We start from the raw sequence: 10,190 nt of genomic DNA on the forward strand, positions 1-10,190 counted from the left end.
AAGATATTACGATCTTTCAAAACACATCGTTAAATTTTCAAGATACCAACTAAAGAGTGATACTTTAGATAACCAATTTGATTTTAAATAAAAAAAACTTTGATCCAAAAGCAATCCACTTAGAATAATCAATTTATTTCAAATAAATTGTAAGTTGGTCTCCAATCAAATATATATATTTTTATTGTAATTAAGTTATTTTGTTATAGTTGACACATTACTTTAGCATAATAATAATTTAATTATAAAAATTATATACTAGTTTAGATACTTTTTTAGAAGAAATACTAATTTAGACCTTTGATTACAAAGTTTTTTAGTTTAAAATTTTATTAATTTTTTTTAAATAGTTTAGTCATCGACAAATTATTTAAACAATTTTTGTGTGTCACTTATTGCTATTTATTTATTTTTGATTGATTCGCATTCGGATCTAAGGATGGTTGCAGTGGTTTGATCTCACCGGAAAATAAAAAGGAGAAAAAAAGGGAAAGTGAAAAATCGAAAATATTATTCCATATTCATCATATCAATAATCAATAATAATACAAACACATGATGTTGCGCATTGCGTGAACGCTGTGATATATTAGATTAAATGGCGTCTTCTTCCGGCACCGGCAAAAAGATCCAAGCTGATTCTACTGATGAAGAACACACCGAAGTAGAAGAAGAAGAGGAGGAAGAAGAAACCGTAGGTTTTTAATTATCGCACAATAAATATCAAATCGAAATTTGATTTTACACGTGATAATTTGTTTCCTTGTTGATGATGCAGCTCGAGCATTTTGACGATTTCACCCTTGCCTCTTCGTGGGAACGGTGTGTGATGTGTTTGCTTTTTCCCGATTCACATTGTTGCGTTCTTCAGTTTTATTTTGAATTTAGTTTTGATTAAATTAGTTTAGTTTAGATGGAATTAGTTCATAATTCTAATTTAGTTTAGATGGAATTAGTTCGTAATTTGAATTTAGTTTTGATGAAATTAGTTTAGTTTAGATGGAATTTGTTCATAATTTGAATTTAATTTCGATGAAGTTGGTATAGTTTAGATGGAATTAGTTCATTAGATAATTTTAATTTCATTTTTGTTTTTGATCTGTTTATTTATAGGTTTATTTCTGAGATTGAGGCTGTTTGTCGGCTTTGGATGTCTGATGGTCCAAAGAATTTACTAGTAAGCATTGAAAGTTACAGAATTTGGCATACTTGGAATAATGATGCTGTGAAATGTTGCTGTAATTGTGCAAACATCTTCGTTTGTGATGCGGTTTCTTCAATTGTTTTTGCTGCACTGTTTTTAAGTATGAGATTGTTTTTTGGTGGAAGGAGTAGGGTGTGTGTGTTGTTTTTAAGTTACTTTTTGTCCCTGTTGAAACTTGAAAAATGATAATTTTAATGTTTTATGCCATTTCTTTTTGGACTTGAATGAACGTCTTCTGTTACTTTGTTTTAGGAAAAAGGTGCAGTTCTCTTGGAGTATTCTGGTAATTTGTACAAGGTTACAACTGAGACGAAGTATGCCTTGAAAAGTTACTGCGTGGAGTATTATTTTGAGACCAACCCTGCTGGTACTTTTTTTTCTGGGTAGAAAATGATTAGTAGGTTGAGGTTTGGATTCGGGATTTTTTTTTAATCTCTCTTGGAATCTAGTTGATGCAGGCAAGCCTGCCGATTGGAATTTTGATTTGCATGACCTGCAGTTATGTTTTGGCGTAAAAGAGTTTTTGGTATGGTTTAATGTTGTGTTTTGACTTTCACTCAAATTTTATTGATTTCACCAAGGATAAGAAAATACTTATGTCATGTGTATCATCACTAGGTGATTGCTCCTCAGAGTGCAAGTGGTGTGGTTCTTGATGCGCCAGAGGCTAGCAAGCTGTTGAGTGCTGTAGCGATTGCTTTGTCAAATTGTTCAAGGTGACTATTGGTTTTTGTTTATGGATAGAACAGAATGAAACGTTATATTCTATAATTTCATTTTCTCATCACTTTGGCTTTGTAGTTTGTGGCCAGCATTTGTTCCAGTTCATGATCCTTCTCGGAAAGCTTATATTGGAATTCAGAGCATGGGCACTGTATTCACTAGAAGGTTCGAAGCAGATCGAGTTGGTACTCAGGTTCCAATAAAACTTATGCATTTGGAGGGGCTGTACGAGTTATTTGTATCTAAGTTTGTGAGTTCCTGTCCCTAGTTGTTTAATTTAATATTCATTTAGTTTTCTGACATTGGACCACATACATTTTTTATGTGATATACCCTTGTTGCTTTGTGCTTCCCTACGTTGCTTTCTTTTTTCAAAACTGCATTAGTGCTATGATACAATTGGTTTACCAGTTAGTCTTACTTCACCTCTCTCCCCTGGGAAGGGGCATCTTGAGATGATTTAAATTAGTGGATATATGAATAAATAAATTATTATTCATTATTGGGGAGAATGTGAGTATGCAACACTTTTCTAATATATATATATATGTGTGTGTGTGTGTGTGTGTATATATATATATAATTTTTTTTATTTTTTTTTGCATTAATATTTGGATAGAATTGGAAATTTGTTCTGGGCTCTCTCTAGGAAAGTTATATGTATAATATTTGACTTCTTGTCACTGTCCTTTAAACTTTTGCCTGTAATAATTAATTTTTATTTGATACTGAAGGCATACTCCACATTGGATCTATCTGTTCATAATTTCAAAGTCCGATTTGCAATGAAGCTAACATTCAGAACACTTCCCTTTGATGAGGACTATATGAAAGACTTCAATGCCAGAATTACCACATCTGGAGAAAATCTTACTGGTGAAACATCCAATGGGGCACAGTGGGATGATGATTGTTCTTGGAGTGAGTGGTATTCTGCAGAAGATCCTGTTAAAGGTAAATTTTTTGATAAAGGAACTTGTTGGTAGAAATAGCTTTAGGTAATTAGATGCATGCTTCAATGCTTCCATTAGAAAGTACAAGGGTTAAGACTTGGAGTTTCTTTTTAAATAAATGTGTATATTTTTATGTATTCATTTAGGCATGTAGAAGACCAGTTTGGGATGGGCTATGATTTACAAAGAATGTAAAATAGGGGTTCATATGCATGCATGATCAAAGAATTTAGATACATCAAGTGCTTTTAGCTATTTTCTGATGTTTGTATTTTTTAAATTTTCCGCAAAAAGAAGATAAAAAACCTTTGTGTGTGTCCTGAAGTTATTGAGAAAGGGACACGGGTGTTGCTTTGGGTGTTAGAAACACAATTTTGCTCCAGAAAAAAATCCATTTTATGTTCCATCCTTTCTTTCTGTGTTCTTCTATAAAATGTGATTTGTTGAGTATTCAAATAGCTAAATTTGTTGCATGTTTCTATGTTTGCATACTCGCCTATTGTTCAATTTGTCCATGGGGAACTAAGAATTTGCAGAAGTATAACTAATATATGGAAAATACAGGACACTATATCCACTCTGTTCATTCTGTATGTCTAGCCTTCCAGGCAGACCTTTACCCAAAATTTCCTTTACTTTCATTTGTCAATTTGAGAACTTTGTTTAAAGACCTGGGATATTTTTGGTGATTTCAGATTTTGATATTCAATCAATAAAAGCTCTCCAAGCTTCACTATTTTTGTATACCTTTATAACTTCAATCCCAGTTCCTTTTGATTTATGCATAGGTTGCATGCAGGTTTTGAACTGATTGCAATATGGTCCGAGAAGATGGTTGAAAGTTCTATGGAAATGGCTGAACTAGAAAATGCTTCACCTCATGAAGCTGAGAAGTGGTTGATCTCCTTAAGGTTTACTCTTAATATTAAGTTTTAACCTCTGTATATTGGAAACCAAACATGATGACTAGTTGCTATTGCTTATGTTTGTAATGATTATCTGCGGCTTACAGTATATGATTAAATAATAATCAGGTTCAGTATGTGGTTCACATCACCAGTCAATTTATAACTACATTTACCCAGAAATTTCATTTTCATCAGTGTCAAACTGAATGTTTATAACACTTGTAATGGTTAGGTAGGTTAATATCCACTTGATCACCATCCTTTCATTTCCTCTTTTAAAGCATTTACCGGGGGTCCTTGTATGCATGATTTAAAAAAGCATCACTATTTTTAATGGCAGCAGAAATAAATAAGTAAATTTAATTTGTTATTTATTTCAGACGCAATTACTACTAGAACTGATAACCAAATTTGACTTCTTATGCTTCTTAATATTATTGTTATGCCTATAGACTTGAAGGTTCTAAAGGGAGTCGGATTGGATTTGCATCCCAGTTGCATCTTCTTGTTGATGCATTGCAAATGTCATTTGAGGCACACTTTATAGAAGATTTTGTTTCAGGTTCGAATTTGTTTTGGTGCATTATATAGTATTCCCTTTGTCCCATGTTGACTTTAACTTTAGGTTATTTCACACAGATTAAGAAAAATTGTAAATAAATGAAAGATTGTAACAGTTTTTAAAATTATCTTTATTATCCATTGGGTGTTAATTATTGTCATAAATGTATAGTGAAATATAATGCACTTGGGAGTGATGCATATACTATTAATTTGAAAGCAAAATTAGAATAAAATAATTAATGTTACATTGAAAACATAAAACAACACTTATTTTAAAAAACATTTTTCTTTTGCTAATGTGACACTCAATATGAGATGGAAGGAATAAATTCATTTATTCCTGAAGGCTTTATGTTTCATAGTTTGTAAAGCTATTCAACTTTGGTATAGTAATATTTAGCATTTTCCCCTCTTTTGGCTTGTAGCAGCTGAAAATCCTGGTTCCGATAATCTGAAATCCTCAATGGTTATACCTTCACCTACTGTTAGAGATCGGGTGCTGAAAGAACTGTTTATTGAAGGTATATAGATCTTCTGCCTCTTATCTTTTTGTCTTCAGTTTTGGGTGTATGCCCTAGTACTCACTGTCGATAGTTTATCAACCATTAGATTCTGCTCTTGCAGTTACATCCTAGATATGGTCAATAAATCTGCTACATGAACAAGGTACTGGTGCCTTACGGCCCCAAAGAGTGAAATATAAATTATTTTGGTCTGAAGCACCAAATAGTGAAACATAAATTATTTTGGACAGTAAAAAAATAACATTGCTTGAATATTATGATAATTGCATAGGCAGAGATATAATTCATTGGGTGATTGGTTACTCTTTAGAATTTGCATAGGCAGACATTTAAAACTTAAGGTCTGGTTTATACCTTCTGATTGAATTATTTCAAATTTCAAGTATCCTTGGTATTCCTTGTAAGACATGCTGATATATCTTTTGTTTTAAGAAATCACTTTTGATATTTTAAATTATTTTGCCATAATCAGTGATGTAATCTCTGCAGGCGTACAATTCAAAGATTTTGCTGATGGGGGATATAAGACTTCACGAGCTGTAAAAGGCGCACCTCTTAAATCGCTATTTGCGCAATTTTGTTTACATTCTCTTTGGTTTGGCAACTGCAATATACGTGGTAAATACCAAGAGTAATTAGGGTTTGTTTGTTCTGTAACCTAAACCTAGAGTAGGAACAAATTGATCACCTATGAGGAATTCATTTTCTTATACATCATATTTGTGTTGTATATTTATCATTTGTATCACTTTTGTTCTCTTTGTCAGCTATTGCTGTGCTATGGATAGAGTTTGTTCGAGAGGTTAGGTGGTGTTGGGAAGAGTCACAGCCATTACCTAGGATGCCACCCAACGGATCAATCGACCTTTCTACTTGTTTGATTAATCAGAAACTTCAGATGGTAATTTATTTGTCTTGAAAAGATATTATTATTTACTAAAATTTTCTCATTGCGTGCTTGCTTTATATATTTTATTTCATATGAAATTGTGTTAAACATTGATGTTTTTTTTGGGTGTTTTATAGAACATTTTTAACCCACTTTTTACCAAAAAGAAAACAGACATTGACCCACTTTTCCTTTCATTTTGGAATGATTTGTATTCTTTTTTCATTAGTGTATTGACCACAGAAATATTGTCGATAATTTAGATATGTAATTTCCCGTACCTTTGGTTTTTTGGTTTGTATATGCTGTAGAATACACAATGATAAGGCTAGGTGGTGACATTTCTGTTTTTCTATTCAGCTTGCAATATGCATTGAGAGGAAGTGTCAGCTGAGTGAAGATTATCAAGACTGTATTGGAAGTATTGATCATATAGATTCTATGTCTGAGGTCACAAATCATTTTTTCCTTTTGTTTTTAGTGATTAGGTCGATTGTATTATTATTGCTATTTCTATAATATGTTTTGGATTATTATTATTGTAAACTAGTCTTATTCGAATTGCAGGAAGAAAGTGTGGTTGGGGATGACTTGTTGAATATACAGACACCCAGTGTGAATTTTTCTGGGAAAGTTGACAGGTGAACTTAGCAAGTGAGAGCCTGCTCGGTTGTTAAAATTATAACTTGATTCTAGCTGCTTAATGCTTATTTGATTACCGCTGTCTCTCACGGCTATTCTTCCATTATCACGACACCTATTACTTCCAATCTTAGTTGTTGAATCAAATTTCTATAGTTTTTCATAAAATATGGGCCTGGTCTACCATAAAGACTAGCTCTTAAACTGAAGTCTGCCCATCAATTATATCCACTAATTTGGCTATATTACTAGTTGATATATGATCTCAACATCCCCCCTCACCCTTGGACTAGACATCTAGGGCATGGGATTTGCAGGACTAGACATTTGTAAGTGACCCAACAATCGGGTGGCTCAACAACATATATAGGACATGCTTTGATGCCATACCATCTATAAGAACCAGAGAAGATAAACTAATATATTGATGTTGAACTATAAATTCTCTCACTACAAAGAATGAACTCTCAATTCTCTATAATATTGGAAACAAAAACAGAAGTAGACTAAGAAACAAAAATGTAATGGAGCAATGCTCCTTATGGAGTGATAATGGAAATAAAAAAATAGCAGAACCCTCTTCTCAGGAAAAACCAAAATTTTCACCCGACCTAGCCCCAAATTCCCTTCACAATTTTCCTGTTTCCTTTTCTGTTACTCTCCCCTCCTTTTGTTCGCCAGTCTCCATCTTATCCCCTTTAATGGGCCTATCACTATCTTAACTTATGGACTGGGCCTAATTCAACGCAAAAGCTAGCTCATGGCGTGAGGGCTGCCCACCACTTATCACCATTAATTTAACCAAATTTATTGTATAATATTTAAAAGTTACTCCTTCCAGTCTCAAATATAAGCAACTAAAAAGTCATTTTTAGTTGTCTCAAATATAAGTAAAATTTGACTAATATACTATATTTAATGTTACAATTCCTATGATACCCTTTAATCAATGTAGATTTTATTTTTCAATAACGCATGGAACAAGTTCTCATAAAGGGCAACATAGAGAATACAATGATTTTTTTTTTTTTTTATTAATTTGAGAAAATTAAATGAACCAAACTACTTTTCTTAAAGGGTGTGAATTTTTTTGTTGCTGCTTATATATGAGACCGGAGGGAGTATAAATTTAGCTATCACATGTTGAGTCAATGAACTGTGAACTAGTGTCTTTACTGAGTTAATGATCGAACGATTATAAAAAACATTGCTTCTGATTCTGAATATATTTTAGCTTCTGTGGTCCCATTGGTCTGTTCATCTGTTAACATATTTGGAGATAGCAGAATTTAGGTATGTTACCTTAAACATTAGGCTTTAGATCTTTGGTACCCAATATTGTTAAAATGATAGCAGGGTTGCATGATGCATACCATACGAGACATTATCTCATATGCCGATGCCTTTTATGTCCTTCCCAAAATTTTCCAAAATTCAGTTGTAGTCTTTTACACTTACCTGTTGAGCTTTCCATGTTATGTAACTCTTGCATTGTTCTGATTTTCAGAATAATGATGGATCTTGTAACCAAAGTTATAAATTTGTATCTCGTTCTTGGAAATATTTTGCGTATTTTCTTGCTGATATGATGTCTAATTCTAATAATTTACACTGTCCTGATGAAAAAAAAACCACTGTCAACAGAAAGCCTGAAGATGCGGACCTGTTTAATGATAAAAAATCTTCAGACTTCACTAGGAGAGGTTCAGCTGGTATTGTTGATTCTATGATGCTTCTCAAGTCATATCAAAGTATGCATGCCCCATACACACAGGTTTCTCCAACATCCAGGCCCATTTAGCCTTGTCATGTAGTACTATGCACCGATGTTGCAGAATATAATGCTTTTGATTTTGTTTGCTATGCTGCAGGAACCACCTCTTATGACAGAAGACATGCATGAAGAGAGGATGCAAGCTGTTGAAGCCTTCGGTGATTCATTTGTAAGCTCTCAAACTTATATGCATTAGTAGTCATTGAGTATAAAAGCTTAGAGCCTTAGAGACCACATAGACCTCCCAAATATTTCACATGGGCTGAAAACAGTTACACCAAGCAATAAATTGATATTAAATTTAAGGATTTAATTGGTGCTGCAGTAGCCATGGAATTTCTTAGTTACCAACCAACTTGAGCCAGTCTATTGCCACAAGCATTGTTGTAAAGTGGTATGAATTATCTATGCTTGTGATGCAGTAGCATGCAATTTCTTGTTATATAATAGTTTACAGACTTGAGTAGTTGCTTTCCATGACCACAAGTTAATATTTTGTAATTGATAGAACTATAATTACAAATTTACAATGTTTTTTCATTAAAGGTGGTTTTACTTTGCTTGAAGAAGGATAATGTCTTTCATTTTGATCCTTTTCCCACCAACCATTTTTTTTCTCATCTACCTGCATATATACAGTTTTCATTTTTCCCCCTTAGTAATTAACTCCCATTCTCAATGATAGGTGGAACTGTTACTTTTTATAGAAAGTATCATAGGTTATCATGGATTGAATATTGTTCCATATACTATGTGATGAGAACTGAGAAGCGGATAAATTCTTTGAATAGTTAAGGCTGACAAATTGAAATGAAGAGATTAAGCTGTGGGATTTCTGATGTACAAATATAGTGTTCTGTTTATGTTAGATTCCCTTTATGGCTTTATTTCACTTTAATATTTCCCAAAATATCAGTTCTATAAGCAGGTGAGGCCTTGAGGTTGATGAAAATGTAAGGACCTTTGAAAATAAACAATGTAAAATTCAATTATGAGTTACAGAAAGAATGTTGAATTTGTGACTGAATAGCCTTCTTTTTCTTTGAACATTTTGAAGCTTCTTTCTCAGGTTGAATAGTGTATGTCCCATTTCATATATCATACTTTTGATTAGTATTGTGTTTTTTTTTTCCCTCAGAATTTTTCTGCTCAGCTGGAAAGGGATATCCTAACTTCAGGTAAATAGCTTATAATGTTTTGTAATCACACCAGATGATTATTATTTATTAGTCATGTTCCTAGCTCCTTTTTTATGAGATTATCTTAAGCAGATGTTTAGATGTTAAAAATAATTGAAATGTATGCATCCGTACATTTTCAAAATGATCATGCATCATCATGATGCTCTATAATTGGTGTTGATGTACGTACACCAGTAACTAAATGGAATCATACAATACCCGCCAAATATTAGAAAAATTAGACATTTGATAATCGTTGCTATTTTAGCAGTGCTGTAGGATACAATAATAAAGTACAAATTGTTTAAAAATATACGAAATTCTATAGGCATGGTATGCATAATGAGACTTTTAATCCTAAAGTGCTTTTTTTGTCAGATGAGATTTATACAAAAACTTGTTTAATGGTTTGACGATAATTATTTTATGCTAGCACCAGTGGATTCCGAATCACAGTGACTACATACACAATAAACTCTTTGTTCCTTTTTTCGATTCATTTTCCCCCTATTTGCTTCATAGTTAATAGTGCACACCAACATTATTCAATATTATAATACATGTGACAGACCATGGCTTTGGTGCTATTAGATATGTCGGCATTCAAAGCAGCGAATCCAGATGCCATTTTTGAAGACTTTATTAGATGGCATTCACCTGGAGATTGGGAAGAGGATGATGATCCTCAGAGCAGTGAATCATCATCATCCAATGCTCTTGACATCAAAAAGTCAAAAGATAGTTGGCCTCCGCATGGGAGGCTTTCTAAGAGAATGTCGGAGCACGGAAATTTGTGGAGAAAGATTTGGAATAGTTCACCCGCTCTTC

At 33.0% G+C, this 10,190-nt stretch overlaps 1 protein-coding gene across 3 annotated transcripts in view; it reads left to right on the plus strand.

Annotated features, from left to right (window-relative positions):
- The first annotated feature begins 407 nt into the window (after nucleotides 1-407).
- The window catches only part of LOC101512643 (uncharacterized), an 11,843-nt gene continuing 2,060 nt past the window's right edge, over nucleotides 408-10,190 (plus strand). The window contains exons 1-19 of one of the 3 annotated variants that reach the window (XM_012715874.3): nucleotides 408-694; nucleotides 779-822; nucleotides 1,114-1,177; nucleotides 1,457-1,571; nucleotides 1,654-1,730; nucleotides 1,823-1,920; nucleotides 2,006-2,177; nucleotides 2,662-2,881; nucleotides 3,680-3,791; nucleotides 4,241-4,350; nucleotides 4,778-4,873; nucleotides 5,366-5,494; nucleotides 5,644-5,777; nucleotides 6,126-6,215; nucleotides 6,333-6,406; nucleotides 8,052-8,181; nucleotides 8,279-8,350; nucleotides 9,320-9,359; nucleotides 9,954-10,183. In XM_012715874.3, coding sequence (XP_012571328.1) covers nucleotides 599-694; nucleotides 779-822; nucleotides 1,114-1,177; nucleotides 1,457-1,571; nucleotides 1,654-1,730; nucleotides 1,823-1,920; nucleotides 2,006-2,177; nucleotides 2,662-2,881; nucleotides 3,680-3,791; nucleotides 4,241-4,350; nucleotides 4,778-4,873; nucleotides 5,366-5,494; nucleotides 5,644-5,777; nucleotides 6,126-6,215; nucleotides 6,333-6,406; nucleotides 8,052-8,181; nucleotides 8,279-8,350; nucleotides 9,320-9,359; nucleotides 9,954-10,183 — 2,103 coding nt within the window. In that variant the 5' untranslated portion in view covers nucleotides 408-598. The remainder of the gene's footprint in view (nucleotides 695-778; nucleotides 823-1,113; nucleotides 1,178-1,456; nucleotides 1,572-1,653; nucleotides 1,731-1,822; nucleotides 1,921-2,005; nucleotides 2,178-2,661; nucleotides 2,882-3,679; nucleotides 3,792-4,240; nucleotides 4,351-4,777; nucleotides 4,874-5,365; nucleotides 5,495-5,643; nucleotides 5,778-6,125; nucleotides 6,216-6,332; nucleotides 6,407-8,051; nucleotides 8,182-8,278; nucleotides 8,351-9,319; nucleotides 9,360-9,953; nucleotides 10,184-10,190) is intronic. The other 2 variants (XM_004500247.4, XM_012715876.3) reach the window with 2 other exon arrangements.

This window comes from Cicer arietinum, chromosome 5 (genome assembly GCF_000331145.2).
Source record: "Cicer arietinum cultivar CDC Frontier isolate Library 1 chromosome 5, Cicar.CDCFrontier_v2.0, whole genome shotgun sequence".
NCBI classification, from domain to species: domain Eukaryota; kingdom Viridiplantae; phylum Streptophyta; class Magnoliopsida; order Fabales; family Fabaceae; genus Cicer; species Cicer arietinum.